Genomic DNA, 17557 nt, shown 5'->3' with positions numbered 1-17557 from the left:
TCGTCTGCGAATTGTTCAGAGTATCCTGTTGGCATATGTTCATTTCTTTTTGCCATTGATGCATTGGCCTCACCGATGTCTTGATTCTCTTATGTCGGACATTATGTCCCATTTGTGGCGGACTCATGCTACCAAAAAAGGCTTACGCTTGTTGTCGATGGAGAAGCTTTGCACTCCTAAACGTTTTGGTGGACTGAATATCTTGGATTTACGCAGGCATGTGTATGCGCGGAAAGCTATGTTGTTGCCCACTCTTGTGCAACAAATTCAGCCTTGGACATTGATGTTTGCATTCCTCGATCAGCACGTTGTTACTTCTGCTTTTGGCCATTGGCAACCCTCTCTCTGGGAGGTGGTTTTTGGCAAGATGGAAGGGCACATTCCTAGATGTCCACTTGCTTCCTCTCTAGTATCTGCTTGGAAAGAGGTTACGATGCATTTATCGTGGACTCCTCAGCAAGAAGGTGATTCCATCCGATTGGAAAGTCTCCATTGGAGCCGGGCATTCTCTCTTACTTTGGTCGATCGATCACCCCGTCAGGCTTACTTTCTCTCTGGTCGTGGCATTCGAGTGGTTGAGAATGTGGTCGATGAGGCTGGATATACTTTTGAGTTTTCCTTGGCTGCTCGTCGTTTTGGGTTGAGCATGCATTACCGTCAGTTTTGGAGAGAGCTTCAAAGCATGTTGCTCGACTTTTTTGCCTGTTTCACCTTTGCCTGATGGTGATCGCATGTTTGATTGGGCCTTTTGGGAAACGCCTTTTCGAGCTATTTCTGCGGGTCGAATTTATGCTATTCTTCTACCACGACCATGGCTTGATGGTCATTGTAATGCCATTTGGCGCATGCACAAATCTGACCTCTGGTGGAGGAGGCTCCTCTCTGCCTTGTGGAAAAGCCATTTGCCTTCGAAGGAGCGTCTATTTCTTTGGCGTTGTTTGCTTGGAGTGCTTCATGTTGGCACTTTTCTTCGGGCGCGTCATATTCGTCCTTCTTCTTACGTTCGTTGCTCGACTGAAGAAGAGGATATTTGTCACTTGTTGTGGGATTGCTGCGTTACTAGAGACTTCCTTCGACATGTATCGTCGTGTTTGCAGCTCCGTTTTCCTGGGGTTGTCTTTCACAAAAGGTTTTGGGCATTTGGCATTTTCTCACCGACGTTAAAGCGTTTTGCGGTCTTCTTCATGTGGGTCAGATACTGGGCTTTCTGGACCGTGTGGAGTCAATGTAATGCTTACATGTTTCATCGTACTCATGCGGATCCATTCCCTCTCTTCAGGCTTTCTCTTAGCAAATCGTTACGGTTTGCTTTGGAAGCTGGTGATATCACCTAGAGATGCATCAGCTTTCATATGAATGTTTTTAGCTACGCTCTACAGATGAGGAGTTCCGTGCTCCTCCCCTTGTATATGATCTTTTCAGTGGGTTTTCCTCGCTTTGAGGTTTCCCACTAGTAAATTAATCAATCGATTTACAAAAAAAGTGTGTGTGTGTGTGTGTGTGTGTGTGTGTGTGTGTGTGTGTGTGTGTGTGTGCGTGTGTGTGTGTGTGTGAGAGAGAGAGAGAGAGAGAGAGAGAGAGAGAGAGAGATGAATCCAGCTCCTCTTCATGCCCCACCTTCAGCCCTCTGTTCGCATTTGGGGACTCCACCACAAACACAGGAAATGCCATCGTGAGTACCATAGCCAACATCTATTTAGAAGCCACCAATCTTCCTTACGGCAACACCTACTGCTTGCGGAGAGAGAGAGAGAGAGAGAGAGAGAGAGAGAGAGAGAGAGAGAGAGAGAGAGAGAGATGAATCTCATTGCATAGGTGAAAAGAGGGAGAGTCTCGTTGCGGAGGTGAAAAGAGGGAGACCTTTGCATGCGGGCAAGGGAGATTCAAGAAATTTTTGTTCGCAACTTTGCTGTGCTTGAATATGAGAGAGAGAGAGAGAGAGAGAGAGAGAGAGAGAGAGAGAGAGAGACCTTATCTCTAGATTCTATTGCACAAGGGAATTTTCTCTCATCCCCTCACACCGGTGATGGCAGTGTCTACATCGACTCTGGTCGCTTCTTCACCCAAATGCCTCGATGTGTCCACAACCAGTTGTGGGACATCATCAGGGCTGCCATATATGCCCATTGCCTCTACTAAGCAACTCATTTTTGTCCGTCCGGTGAGGCCCTTCTTTGACTCTTTCTATATACTAAACATAGGAGTACAAGAGAATAGTCCTCTAGGGGGGGTTCCATCGATGACTTTCCACTTTGTAGACGACGCCGACCACATACCTCCCTAAAAAGTCCTTGTTTTGCTCCAAAGGATGGGGCTTTTTGACAAGCATATCTTCATAAGCCTCACTCCATTCAAAAGCTCTTCGCTCACATCTATCCTTGGCAACATCCACCAACAAGGCATTTGATTGATCGTTCGACGTTGCCAATGACAGAGTGGGCTTCACTATGGTAGGTTCAAAAATGAGATGGCAGAAATTATGAGACACGATTATTGATCCGCCACGTCCAACGCATGGAACTTGGGTAGTGGCAGAGGGCACTAACCTACACTCATCCACAGTTGAGATGTTGTGGCACAATCGGTTTTTTCTTAAAGACACTGATGTAAGCATAGAGTGTAGCCACAATTTTAGAGTTCGTGGATCTGTATTTAGCGCACAAGGAGGTTAGATGGAGATAAAAAAATAGCAAGGGATTTTCAAAACAAAATTGCATAGGAAGGAGCATGCAGGCCACATTGGTGTAGGAGGTAATCATGGTCCCCCATGCATCATATGTTTTCCATGTCAGTATAACTGGTTCATAGAGAAAGGGGCAGGTTTTGAAGATTGAGGTTTTGAAGCCTCCGCTGCTTTGTGGTGATTTTATAGATGTACAACCCTTTTGGGTTGAGGTGTTGGTCAAATCAAGCATGACATGATTTTTTTCTTCAATATACCTTACGCTCACATCAATTTGTCAAGAATGTTGCCCATATTTGCTCAGAAATTGGTTTGCTCAGTTTTCTTTGCTCGTTGATTGGAAACCCTCGCCACGTGTCACTACCCAGGAGAGAGTCCGCCCAGTGTAACTTCAAGCCCCCAACTGTAGCTAGCTATCTGTCCAGTGCCTATGACACTGTAGCCCTGCATGGCTCGGGAGGGACAGCCCCATCTGAGGCCGACTCTTCTGGTTCGGACCTTTCCTTTTGTAGCAGTCCCTCGGGGTTTAACCAGCTTTGACATTCGCAAACAATGGGACTTTTTCGATTACAGCTTCACACGCTTCCTAGGTGATTCTTCTCCCGACTTGCAGGAGGCTTGCTTTCGAGTCCACATCCTCTTTCTAGCAACCCGAGGCACTGAGGCACTGGATACAACGGTAGGTTTCTCCTTTCCGTTGTGCGGCAAGGATCCTGCACACAATTCTTGACTCGCTCCAGGTCCACGCCACTAAGTTCTCACACCACACATGGGACCTAGGGTTGAGAGACCGGTACAAACACTTTAGCCTTTAGCTAAGTTCGATGTGACGCCACCGGATACAGTAGATTGCAGGCACATTGCGGTGCACTTGTTTGCGGATACTCAGAGCCCCCTTGCTATATATTTGTACATGAGAATTCTTGGACAGAGGATGTACCCCTACGGGCTGCACGCTCGGCTTGGGCTTGGGTGGGACAATCACTTCAGACGCCCTTGTCTAGAGGTCGCTCAAATGCGGATTACTTCCCATCCAAACCAGCCTCAAAGATAGCAAGGTTGATTGTTGCTGCAGCATCTGTCTTTTCTCACTGACTCCATGAGGATTGTCTCCTGAAATGTGCACGGATTAGGAGGGCCCTAGTTTCAGCGTCAGAGGGGTCGATTGCATTAGGAGCTTAGCGATGCCTTGTGGATGGTGAGATTGATATTCTTATCCTACAGGAGCATCATCTGTGTGAGAGCCGCATTAGACAATGTGATCAAATTTGCATGGTCAGATTTGCGTGGTCGCTATGAGATGTTTTGGTCAGCATTTGGACCTGGAGGTATCCAGGGAGGGGTATGTATGACTATTGCGGATTCTTGGCAGCAGACCATCGTGGGCAAGGGTATTATTGTGCCAGGAGAGCTCAGTGGATTACTATGCAGGTTCAAGGTTGCCTCACGGGTTTCCTCAACATATAAGCGCCCAATGTGGCAAGTGCACGAGTAGAGTTTTGGTTTCATGTTGTTGAGTCTTTGCCGCATGCAGAGCAATGGTGTGTTGGGGGGGACTTCAACATGTTGGAGGCCCCCTCTAACAGGATGGGAGGTGGCCATGCTACAATGCACGGGGCTGAGTTGGCAGCTTGGGAGTGGCTATGTATAGCTATGAGGGTTTCTCATGTTTTTGGAAGGACTTAGGTTTTGTGAGACCCCCAGACAGCCTGTCTTTCTCGCTCTGATTACAGGGTAGGAAGAGTGAATCTATCTCAAATAGATCACTTCTACGTCAGTGACCACATTTGTGACATGGGGGGATCTGTTTTCATCCTGGCAGGGACTACTTTTTCGAACCACGACAGTGATTTTCATTGTGACAGACACACAGAGAAAGGGCGGGGGGGGGGGGGGGGGGGGGGGCTACGCATCCCCGAGAGCAGGTTTGGGCACAGATGCCTTGCCTTGTTACCGAGGAGATGCGACAGAGACTTGAGCTTCCTCTCCAACTAAAGGAGCTCCATGAGGCTGTCAGAGCACTCCCCCGAGGTAGTTGTCCAAGGGAGGACGGTTTGACTCCCAACTTTCTCTTGGAGTACTGGAACTTGCTTGGTTCAGATCTTTGCAGCGCATTCAAGTACGTTTTGCACACTAACAGATGTTTGGGCCCTGACAGCATGTGTGAGGGCTTGATATACCTGATTCCCAAGGAGGATGGCTCCTTAGATGAGATTCGACAGTGGCCTCCCATTACCATCCTCGACTCATCCTACAAAATTCTAGCAAAGGCTTTGAGCTTGAGGATCCAGTCACTCCTAGAGAGCATTATACGTGGGACCCAGACAGGTTGTATCAAAGAGTGTAGTATCCTTAACATATCTTCACTTTTTGGGAGACATCTTCCCTCGCGCGTCTTTGAGGAGAGGATTTGGCGATACTCCTCGATTTTGAGAAGGCCTACGACAGAGTTGACTGGGACTTCCTGGAGGGCACTCTACGCAGGATGGGTTTCACAAATGCTTGGATCAAAGGTTTGTAACAAGAAGTGCTCCTCTCTTCCCCCTGTCAAGAGCACCTGGGTTTCACAAATGCTTGGATCAGAGGTTTGTAACAAGAAGTGCTCCTCTCTTCCCCCTGTCAAGAGCACCTAAATGTGCGCATGCGTTCGGTCAGACAGGGTTGCCCTCTTGCCCCCTTCCTCTTTCTGTTCTATGCTGAGGCGATGAGCAGATTTTTGACTTCCTAGCAAGTTGGCCTACGTTGTCTTGAGCTTTCTATTAGTGCAAATGAGCTTCTTGACGGTGAGTTTGCCGACTGTAGCGGAGATAATGTGTCGTGCTCTCTATAGTGGGTGCTCCTCAGTGCAATGTGCGTGAGATCTCACTGCACAGACTGAAAACACAGAAGACAATGAAAAACAGAGCAACAATAGCAAGACTCAGTAGTGAAACCTGAACCATATGAACATCGAATAACTCAAAGAAACCAATATAGACTCTGGCATGGTAGCACACTCAGCTCCAGCCCAGAACTCATGGGTACAATGGGGGTGTCGAGGCTCAGCTATGCAAGGATCGTGAAGACGTGTTGTGTGTAAACTCAAGATAATAGACTCCAGACCACTGACCACACAAAGTAGATGATAATGCTTACCCCGACTCAAACCAACCAGTCATATGTATCTCCTAAAGAACCACCAACAGCTCGCAGATATCCCAATCCAGCTAAGTCCATCTCCTAACTAAGGTGGTGGTCATCCAGCCACGGTGTCCACTAGACCACCATCCATAACACTTGCCACGTGTCACTACCAACCCCTCTCTCCCCTACCTAAAACCGGCCCGTGGGGCGGTAGGCTTTGGCTTTCACCCGAAATTCTTTACTTTAGACACATACAGAGAGAACGTGCAAAGGAAACCTGTGACAGGAATTAACACTTAAGCACACACACGGCTCGGAAGCTAGAATGCTCCGAGCAAACGTCGACAACCTGTAGGCCCCAAAATTGGCGCCCCTTTCGGTATTTCTTTATTCTTTCAGAGGGTAAATTACAAAGTAGAGTCCTGGGAATCCTTTACCTGTATCCCTCTAGATACTACCTGATTTGGCCAAATTTCGGCAGCATTACAACCCCAAAACATGCGCGAAACCAATTCCCCTACTAGAACTCACTTCCATTGGCATATACCCTCTGATTCCAGCCCAAAAACAGTAAATTCATCTCGCTGTATTTACTGGTTTTTGCTCCGCTTTCAGCCCCAAACAGTCCCCTAGCTGCCCTCTGCCAGTGGGACATGATTCCCAAGGGTTCTGGCGTCCGTATGGCTGGAAAACAGTCAATTTTCTGCGCATACACAGCGCTGAATTTGCACCTGTACGGTGAGGTTATGACCCTCACCGGTGCCTGCTTTGGAGTAGCAGCTAGCTACCCCTGTTCCTGCTCAAGGAGGCTCTTGCCTCAGCACAAAAGCATGAACCCACACAGCTGTACATCAGCCAAATGAAGGGCCCTCTTGTGGGGCATCACATAACTGCACGTAGGGGAGAGAGAGCAGTGTGTAGCCTGCAGGGCATCACTCCTAGCACCTCACTGTACATGAGAGGGAAAGAAAGCACTCCATAGCTCTTAACCTGTGACAAAAACCAAAATGAGGCCTCTCCCAGCATAAAATTCAGTGCCCATTTTTCTGTAAGAGGCAAGTCCATGAGAATCTACCACTTGGCGCATTTACAAGCATTTTCCCCTTTCGGGTTTGCCGCTTAAAAAATCTCCCGACTGGTTGCCCAATTGACTTTGCGGCAGAGTTGTAAAATGTTCCCCTAGTCATACCGGAGGTAATGACGCGAACACATTTCACGGCCCAAAGTAGCAATTCCCTAAATTTTAGGAAATGATTCCGTTGGGCTCCCACTGGTCATCTGACCATCTATCCTCATTGGGACCGCATCCAACAGTGCAATGTGGCCCAACTGTCAGATACTTTCTGTTGGTAGTCCCACCTTGACTTTGTGCCTTTATTGAGTTCACTTCCTAGTGTCCACCAACTTGCTAAGTGCGACGAGGGAACCTACATGATCTTGCTCTGAGCCTAGACATCCTCTTACTATACGAATTCCAGTGCCGACCACTTCCCATCTACAGGTGAAACTACCGTTCACATTGGCCATACAATGTCCGATTGTTTGCTACTTCAAAAAGAGGGTCTCAAAAATAAAACAAAAATCATTGGAAAGAAACCAACAACTAAGGTTAGCAGTTGCCACGTCCTCGTGACAGTTAACAGCTGCCACGTCCCCGTGACATACCCCCCTCTTGAAATCGCAAACGTCCTCGATTGCATACCATAAATACACGCCACTAATGATCTTGTGCTATTAACACTCTTTTATCATCGCATGTATCCGCAAGAAAGGTCGTAACACACAGATACAAATGACTTAATGAGACCTTCATACTTTTGTCATTTCCATCTATTACACTAAATTCATATGTACATTTGATGTACTAGCTCTATCATTACCCCTCCTTTGCACACGTTGGGTTGGGGCATCAGTAGGTTGCAACCCAAAGGCTTCAAGGTAAAGCTGCAATACATTTGGTGACTCTGATAGTTCATGATCTTCCATCCACTTTGCATCCATAGGCGGATAGTTCTTGAACTTCACCAAATAACGTCTTGCAACCTGTCCTTTAACTTTTCTGTCCTTATGTGCCAAAACTTGCTCAAGTATCAGGATCTCATCAAGTTCCTCAACTTCTGGCTGATCCTCAACTGGCATATCTTCTGGCACATCACCCACGAAGGGTCTTAGAAGACTCACGTGAAACGCATTATGAATCTTCCATGCATCAAGAAATTTCAGCCTGTAAGCGACATCCCTGATCTTGTCAAGCACTTGAAAAGGCCCTTAATAACGCATATTGAGCTTAGGAAACAACCGTTCCTTGCCCTTCATCTTCTTTAACCTTGCCTTTTCGAACCTTAACAGAACCCAATCACCATGTGATAACAGCAATTCACGACGGTGACGCCTTTTCCTGTTTTGCCTGAGTCTTCTCCAAGGCAACTTTGATTTTTTTGTACATTTCATCCATGTTCTCAACATATCCATCTGCCTTAAAGATCTTGTCCTTTGTATACAAAATGGGAGGAACTTTTTTGCCGCCTTCAACAATCTCAAAAGGTGCTTTGCCAGTTGACGAATGCAACGTATTATTGTACGCATACTCCAGCATAGGCAAATACTGTTCCCACTTGCCCTTATTATCTGACACATAGCATTTCAGCAGATTCAAGACAGTAGAATTAGCCTCTTCTGACTGTCCATCAGTTTGTGGATGAAACGAAGACGAGAACTTGAGCGTAGTGCCCATGTTCTCAAACAATCCTCTCCAAAACAAACTGGTCATGCGAGGATCATGATCACTGATAATTGATTGTGGCATGCCATGGTACTTAAACACACTGTACATAAACAAGCGTGCCATCTGATCAGATTTTATCTTCTTCCTAACAGGGATAAAATGGACCTGGTTGCTGAACCTGCAGATAATGGTCCATATACCATCATTCCCTACTGGTGTTCTTGGAAGATCAAAGATAAAGTCCATAGCAATGCTTTCCCATGGCTTATCCGGAATCGGCAGTGGTTGTAACAACCCTGGTACCTTTTGCCTGTCAAACTTGACCTTTTGGCAAACTATGCATGCTCGCACAAAGGCATCCACATCTCTCCTCAAGGTAGGCCAATAGAAGAATGTCTCTACCGCTTTAACTGTCGCATCAATACCATGATGCCATGCATACGGTGGGACATGACTCTCTTCCATGACCTTATGTCGCAGTGGCCTTGTAACACAAAGTCTGCCATGCATCATCATAAACCCATCTCTGAGGAGGTAGTGCTCATGATGTTGCCCCTCTTGCAACTGTTCAAAGATCCTTGCAAAATTTTCATCAGTAGCATATTGTTCCTTCATGTCATCTAACTCATGATGATAAGGAATTGACACAGCTGAAATTTGTGGCTTCCTTGATAACGCATCAGCCACAACATTCTTCTTGCCTTCCACATGCATAATCTAGAAGTGGAACATGGAAAGAATGTTTGCCCATTGCATATGCTTTTCGGATAACTTTGACTATGTCAAGAAGTATCGCAAGGTCTGATGATTTGTTTGGACAACAAAATCAGTACCTAAGAGGTAGTGCTTCCAGCTAGAAAGCCCATGAATCACAGCGAAGAGCTCTTTCTCATAGACTTGCATAGTTCTCTCTGGCCCTTGCAAAATTCGGCTTTCATAAGCTACTACCCGTCCATCTTGCATTAGCACTGCTCCGATGCTACTGCCACACGCATCACACTAGACCACAAATGACTTCCTAAGATCTGGCAAAACAATTACTGGATCTGAAGTCAACTTTTCCTTTAGAAGACTAAAAGCTAAAATCTCTTTTTGGGTCCATCTGCAAGTGACCTCTTTCTTTTGCAAAGCATGAAGAGGCGATGCTCTCTCTGCAAAATTTCTGATAAACCTTCTATAGTAGAAACACAATCCCAAGAAGCTTCTGACATCGTGCCCAGTCCTCAAGTCTGGCCATGTCTTAATAGCTTCGACCTTTGCGGGATCCACTCTGACACCATCCTTTGAGACTGTATGGCCGAGAAAGTGGACCTCTTCGAGGAAGAATTCACTTTTCTTAGGATTGACAAGTAGCATGTCCTCAAGTCTGGCCATGTCTTAATAGCTTCGACCTTTGCGGGATCCACTCTGACACCATCCTTTGAGACTATATGGCCAAGAAAGTGGATCTCATCGAGGAAGAATTCACTTTTCTTAGGATTGACAAGTAGCCTGTGACTTCGTAATTCTTCGAACACAAGGGTCAACTGACGCCTATGCTCCTCTTCATTCTTCGAATACACTATCATGTCATCGAAGAACGTCCCAACAAACTATTGATGCGAGCAGAAAATCCGGTCCATCATTCTGTTGAACGTGGCAGGAGCATTTGTTAGCCCAAACGGCATCACTAGAAACTCAAAAAGACCAAATGTCGTTCTAAACGCAGTCTTGTGCACATCCTCTGGCCTTATACGAATCTGATGGTACCCACTCTTAAGGTCTATCCTGCTGAAAATTGCAGTACCCTCTAAATGATCGAGAATATCATCAATTCTAGGAATAGAAAACCTATTCTTGATGGTATTCTTATTCAACGCACGGTAATCAATACACATGCACCCTGAGCCATCCTTCTTCTGCACTCGGAGCACTGGGGAGCAAAAGGGTGAAGAACTAGGCTGAATCAGCCCCTTCTCTAATAACTCCTCAACCTGGCCCATAATCTCTTTCTGCTGCGCCGCACTAACCCTACAGGGAGGTCTATTTGGTGGGCTACACCCTGGCACCAAATCTATCCAATGGTCCTCAGGTCTCTCTGGCGGCAATTGCGACGATAATGAATCAGAAAAATAGTCACTAAACTTTTGCAAAAAGGCTGACCTTTCTTTATCTAACACAGATAAATTTGACTGATCACTATCTGAGACATCACGTGCAAAAATCAAGTACACAGAAAGATGATTCTTTATTACAGAAGTGATAGCAGAAGCAGATACAATAGGGACTAACTCGTGATAGCAGAAGCAGATACAATAGGGACTGACTCTCCTTTAAGCATTACATCCAAGATGTGAGTTTTGCCCCTATCCTGTACAGTGATCTTTTTGTTGTAGGCATCCAAGACTCTATGCACTCGGAACATCCACGGGATCCCCAACAAGGCGTCACATCCTTCCAGCGGCATGATGTAGAACTCATCTGTGTCCACATACGACTGAAATATGCAGACGCAGCTTTCCAATGATGGGAGTAACACACTTTGAGTGGCCAGGACATGCCAACCCTGCCTATGCTGTGTACCCCATCTCTTCAGCTCTCATACCCAACTTCATAGCTAACTCTGGTTAGATAAAGTTGGCTTTGGCACCTGGATCAAAGAAGATGAGTGCCGTCTGATCCCTAACTTTACCCCATGTCCTAGATAACTCACTGGCATCTGTATTGGGCCTGTCACCCACCATGTCTGGCACCAAACCTGTCGTGGGTTTAGGCTTCTTTCCTTTTTGGTCTTCTTTTTCATATGAGCCAGCTAGTCTTTTCCTTTGTGGACAATTGGTAGCAAAGTGACCAGGCTGCTCGCATATAAAGCATTTATTTTCAGCCATTAGGACCTTATTTTCCTCGAGCGACTTGCGCACAAAAGGCTTCCTTTTCTGTTTCTTTGCCTGCACTCCAGAAGTCCCAGCTGAATCCTTGTCTTTGGTGGCCTTTTCTGACCCCTGTGACGCATCAGGAGCCGTCTTCACAAAGGGCTTCTTCGCTGAATTTTTCTTTTGCTGCCCTCCTTTCTCATTGCTCGGAAACCACTGTCCTCTCCTTTCAACAAGGCAACTTCCATAAGCTGAGTGAGGGTAGCCACTCTGTTCTTGGTACAATAATCACGAAGCCCTTTAGGCAGCCCACAACAGTACTTCTCTATCCGCTCTGTCAGCGGCACAAATCTGTAGGAGGTCACTGAGAGTAACGCTTTACAAAACCTCCGATTGTACTCCAGCAAGCTCTTGCATGTAGCCGAAATAAGCTGGTGCCAATCTGTCATGACGTCGGCTTCAAATTCATTTGATAGCCAAGCAAATGCAAACATTTGCTTGAGTAGACCCAAGTGGCGGGTGCCTGTCCTTGCATTAACAATGTCGTCCACCAAGTAAGCGCATTGTCCTTAAGAAATTGGCAGCTTTCTTGACTTTCGAGGCCTCTATAAAATTCCCTCCTGCATAAGCTGTATCAAATTGCTGGAGGAAAGTGAGAGCCTTTGCTTTATCCTCAAAGCCACTGAAAGTACTGAACTTTACAGCTGCACCACCTTCTTTGTAAGCTTTCGGCTTCTCTAGTGCCCCCAAGTTGTCATAAGGAATGGTCTGCAACATGGCCACTGTAGTCGGCATGATCGGCACACAGTCTACTATGAGATACAGGGACGCTTTCGTTGTTTATTCAAAGATGGTTTTGACTCGTTAGATAGAGTCATGAGATATCAGGATCAGAGATGTCTCGGATTATTTCTACTTGAGATACAGAGACATAGAGACTCTCTATTGAGAGGGCATAGACAGAGACAGTCCCAGAGACGCATCTCAGATTTCTTCAGTACGAGTACCACAAAGGCAGAGGGGACACCACCATCACAGAGCTCGGTTCCCACCCATACACACACCAGCGGTACTCTCATTGACCGAGCTATAGAGTTGGGGAGATCGAGACGACCGCGACTGAGGAGGGGAGCCACGCAGCAACGGAGGAGATTGCGGCAGAGGATCCACAGGATTCTAGCACGACACCCAGAGTGTCGATCAAGATAGGCTTCATGCTACTGCTATATTGTATCATGGTGACACTTATCCCCACTTTGTACCTTTGTGGCATGATACCATTGCTCAGCTTACCAGCCACCCATAGGAGTCGGCAGCACTCCTATCTCAGTTTTTAGTTTTTAGTTTTCTTTGTTTGTACCCAGACTTGGTACTAGACTCATCATTGTAATCAGTTTGGTCTCATAGGTCATTTTGGCCTTTTGTAGACGTTAATATATCATTTCATTTCATTTTCTCTCTCTCTCTCTCTCTCTCTCTCTCTCTCTCTCTCTCTCTCTCTCAGAAAGAGTACAGAGAGAGATCAAGCAAGGTACTGTATGCTGAATTTAATCATAAATTGGTAAATTAATGAGCAATTCTCTGCTTTTCATCAAAACTCAGTAAAATTTATCAAAACGCTTCTGATTTTCACCAAAAATCAGCAAAAGAAGTGTTGATTTTCACCTGTACGCCTATGACGAGAAGAAATATCAGTAATTTCAGCAATTAGTCATTAAAAATTAGACCAAATAGAGGTTATCCGACTCAATCCAATCCATAGGTATGCACGTGGTCGTTCCTGTAGCCAAGCTACCTCTAATACCAATGAAATGGACACTCGGAAAGGATCTCCCAGCTACACGGACCGCCTTTAGACACGCGTCGGACTAACCAACCGACCATAGCCACCATCCAACAGCACCCCGTGCTGGGCCAATGTCCGAGGACGTAGACGTGCACCTGTAAGTCCGAGCCAGCTCCTCAAGGTGACCTCGCACAATCCTAGCCTCACGGGCTAACCACTGGCACTCTGCCAGTGGGGGTTGATAACTACAAATAAGGCCTTGGCCTCCCTCTTATAAAAGTGGCCGGTTCACACTATGTCCGCCCAGACACCAGGCGCCCATCCTTACGGTGTTTGGACCATATCCCCTCTCCTGTAATAAGCGGGACATAACACACACACCCTATGTTGTTGTCCAAGGGGGGCTTCTACTCTTGTTTTAGATGGCTTGTCACAGTGCTCCACATGTCCACATATTTGTTAGTAGTTGTCCGTAGTAGGTCGTAAGGGGGAAATGTTTGCATAAGACCTCCTGTCCTATGTTAGAATAAGGTCCAAAATCATGCAAGACATGCACCACATGTTCGAGTGGTTGGCAAGTGTGTTATCACCATCGGTTTACGTGGTAGTGCTTAAATTTTGCATGAACATACAAGGCCTATAAACAATGTATACGTTCATTTTTATTGAGTGAGAAGAAGCTTTTTTATCTTGCACGCTCTGTCAACTCTCCCATCTCCTCCTACTCGTGGTCATCTTCCCCATCTCCATCTGTGGTTTCCCAACAAATGGTTATAGACATCCTAAAATCCAGACATGCACATAACGTTGATGCTTTCAAAATGAATCCAAAAAGAGTCAAGACTCCCCTTTAAAAGCAAGTGCAAGACAAAGACTCGTAATCTCCCACAAGGCAAAAAAACCATCAGCTCAATCATGCATAGTAACGACATCCCTACTAATGACATTGGTTTCTAATAGTGGGTATATCTAGGTGTCAATATAAGCTCACACACAGTTTTTTGTAACACTAATATTACTAGTGGGAAACCTCAGGGTGAGGAAAAAAGATAACGTGCAAAGTTAGAATCCACGCAGTCATAGAAGACCTCAAATTGCTAAAGAAAATTGTCTCCCAAACAGAGACATAATCAAGATACTGAAGGAGCTGAGTTCGAAAATATGGGTAGGGAAAAATGGAAGAACCCCTGCCACAATGAAAGGACCTATCTGAGCTGTTTCTATGGAAGCTCTCAAGCCAGAGTGGTCTCAAATAAAAAATCCAACCCAAAGGATCATCTGCCAAGTTTACCTCCTCTATCCAAACTATTTGGCACCACCAACTGCATCACCACTTGGCCCACTTCCAAAATAGCTCAAAAAAAGATGTTCTTTTACCTTTCCTTAATTTATAACTGCCACAGTATCCTCCATACTCTTTCCAAAGATGCAGAAAAGTTTTATGAGGAGAACTAGACCCATACCTTCTCTTCAGAGAGTAAGAGTTTACTTCAGGAAGACAGCTATCCTTACCTTTTCTAATCACTGGCGATGCTGTCATGCCAAGTATCCTTGGCCTGTGACAAATGTCCGTTTTGAAATAGAATTCCTGAAAATCACAAAGCAACCTCAAAGTTCTTGTTACAATTGTCAAACGAATTGAACAACATTTAATCAGGCACCATTTTGAGAGTTAAACCTCAGACCAATCGTGTTAAGCTCAAGCATGCCAAAGTTTATTTCCCCCTAATGACCTCCCAGATAGTACCACAAAGTTTTTCTTTCATGCCCCTCTGAATACAGAAAAAAGAGAAGATCCACCAGGTAGGTGTTGGAACTAGTCAGAAAAGGAAAACCTAGACCAGAATCAATAAGCAATCAACATGCATCTGCTCTAGAGTTGCTACGAACTCAATTCTTCCCATCGTTTCACAAAATGTTCAGGTTCTTCAACCATTTGCTCAAATAAGTGCCATTATCTTGAAGTGTTAACAGAAAGATGGACTGAATGCAGAGCTGCATAAACTAGACAACACGAACACTCAAGAATGGAATAGAGCTCTGGAGACTAACAACATGACCCCACAAGTTTATTAGAACTTCCAAAGCAAACTCAAGCAATAGCCAGTGCTGACTTAGTCTCCAATCAAGAACAATTGATCAAGCGCAATCTCAAAGGCTGTCATAGACCCCAATTACTTTTTTCTTTTTTCCCCAAGAAAAAGATCCTTCCATTTGTTAATAGAGCTGCCCATAGGGTTACAATCCACCTCTCTTAAAGAGGCTACATCAAAAACATGGGGAGACTCTCCCAGTGAGTAAACAAAGTATGTACAATGAGGGCTAAATCACAGGATGGGAGGAGGAAAAATCCACACTGGTGGCTGATAGTGCCATCTAGGCACACCCTGGACCATGGTGAAGAAGGGCCCTCGGCGCCAAAGTCGCAGAAAAGCCTCTCTGCGCTCCCTCATGCGGTCGGAGCTGCCCTGTAATCTCGCAAACTGACCCTTGAGAATGTGAACCAGCTCCAGCCAAAACGAACAATCTCTTCCGGTGGACAGGGCGAGCCTCAAAGATGCGGACATAGCAGGCCCGCTAGATGAACCAGAGTGTCAGGCCACAGAGACAAGCTCCCAACACACCTCTCTCTCACTGCACCACTCCTGGGGAGTAAGCTCTGTCGCAAGTTGGAGCCTAGGTCGACCCCCCTGGAGCACTATCACCCTGCTGGTGGAAGCCAACTCAAAGTGAAGCGCAGGGCCCATGAGAGTGGACCAGGCTACAGCACCCCAAGTGTACTGTCGAGCTGTGGAAAGAGCTGGCATCAGCCAAAGAACCCGAAGCCAAACCTGTTGTGCCATGGGGCAGTCCCACAGAAAGTTACGCTGACTCTCCAAAGGATGCCTACAAGCTGCACAGGCTGCTGAGAAACCATTGTGTTCTAGCCAGCTCCCAACTGCTATAGCTATGTGTGCAACTAACCACTGGAACATAGTAACTCTCCTCGGCTGCCCGGAGTCCCACAACCGCTCCCAAAAACCTTACAAGAACTCAGCTGTGAGACCCTCCTACTAGTGAAGTGTTGCAGCAAGACGAGCCTCATGTGGTGCTGCCGGTATGTGACGCCCCAGGCAAACTGTGTACTGGAAAAACGGGGTCCCAGGGTGATCGGCTGAAGAGGGGATCCTGCCAGAACCACTCTCCCGGGTCCCACTGTAATCGTGCCAGAGGTCAGCTCTCCGAAGCCCAAAGTTTCCAATGGTCTATCTCAAGATCTACTGGGTCAAGTGACACAGGTCCTCCCACAAATGCCCACAACTCGAATCCTCTTAAAGAAACACTCTGCAACCTGTGGAGCCTCTATTGGGACTCTGTGAAGGCGACCCTCTCCCAGAACCTCCAAAAACATGTGGATACTGACTCCGAGCAAGCTCGAACTGCAATGAGGACCTCTAGTCGCGTGAAGGTCCCCATCCATCTGGGATCTGCTGCCTCTAGAAGGGTGAGCCGCTCTGCTGGTAAAGCCTCTGTAATGTCCTGACACATGCTCTGCGTTCTCCTCATGCCTCATAGCTGGATGCTCTGAGCCTCCTCGGGCAGGCCTGAGAACTGAAGTCAATCGCCTAGAGTGTGGGCTGGACCCTCTGCCATGGGACCCCAAGAAACATGAGGCCTATTCCCAACCACGTGGCCTCTCTGAGTGCTAACCATGGGGTTCCAAACAAGAGGCTGCCTCAAGCGCTCCTCCATTCAAGTGGGCAGATGCTGCTCCAGGCCACTCCTCAGCGGCTCTCAAGACCTAAGCAGGCTCGCAGCAAATCTGTCCTCCAACCTCTTGCTCAGACCAACTCTGCGCATCTCTATAAAAAACCACCTGATGGACGGGCTCCAAGGGCCGCCCACATGCGGGACGCGGGCGCCGAGCCGGTGAAGAAACTCCTTCCAGGGCTCCTCCCCTGAAAGCAGTCAGCAGTCCTCTAACCACGAACTTCCCAAGGAGGGCTCTGCTCTGCTGTGCTGGGTCAATGATCCCTAGCCTTCCATGAGAACATGGTAAGGTGATGACCAGGCTAGCTGCTTGTTGCGTCCTGACCACAAAAAGTTCCAGATCAGCCTCTCCAGTTGGCTGATACAAGAGCTCGAGAAGATCCAGCAAGACGTGATGTACCACATAGTAGCCAACAACACCTGGTTGGCCACTACAACTCTGTCTGCCAAAGAGAGTTGTGTTGAACTCTAGTGAAGTAGTTTCTTCCTAATGGACAAGAGGAAAGGAGCAATCTGCTGCTCGACGTGGAGTCCCTCGAGGAATCCACCTGAAGCCCTCACTCGGCGACCAATTAGGCGTAGGAGCACTACCAACCCAGAAAGCCATTGTCTTCCTCCAGTTGATCAATGCTCCTAAA

The 17557-nt window shown here is 46.7% G+C and overlaps 1 protein-coding gene across 8 annotated transcripts in view; it reads right to left on the bottom strand.

The window, feature by feature from the left end:
- Positions 1-17557, bottom strand: part of LOC147448193 (endoribonuclease Dicer homolog 4-like) — a 191411-nt gene that overhangs the window by 128307 nt on the left and 45547 nt on the right. For all 8 annotated transcript variants that reach the window (XM_086524071.1, XM_086524069.1, XM_086524064.1 and 5 more), the window contains exon 5: positions 14682-14757. In XM_086524071.1, coding sequence (XP_086380197.1) covers positions 14682-14757 — 76 coding nt within the window. The remainder of the gene's footprint in view (positions 1-14681; positions 14758-17557) is intronic.

Source organism: Adiantum capillus-veneris, chromosome 11, assembly GCF_014529385.1.
Source record: "Adiantum capillus-veneris isolate H3 chromosome 11, ASM1452938v2, whole genome shotgun sequence".
Lineage (NCBI taxonomy): Eukaryota > Viridiplantae > Streptophyta > Polypodiopsida > Polypodiales > Pteridaceae > Adiantum > Adiantum capillus-veneris.
This window is presented reverse-complemented; position numbering and strand designations above follow the sequence as displayed.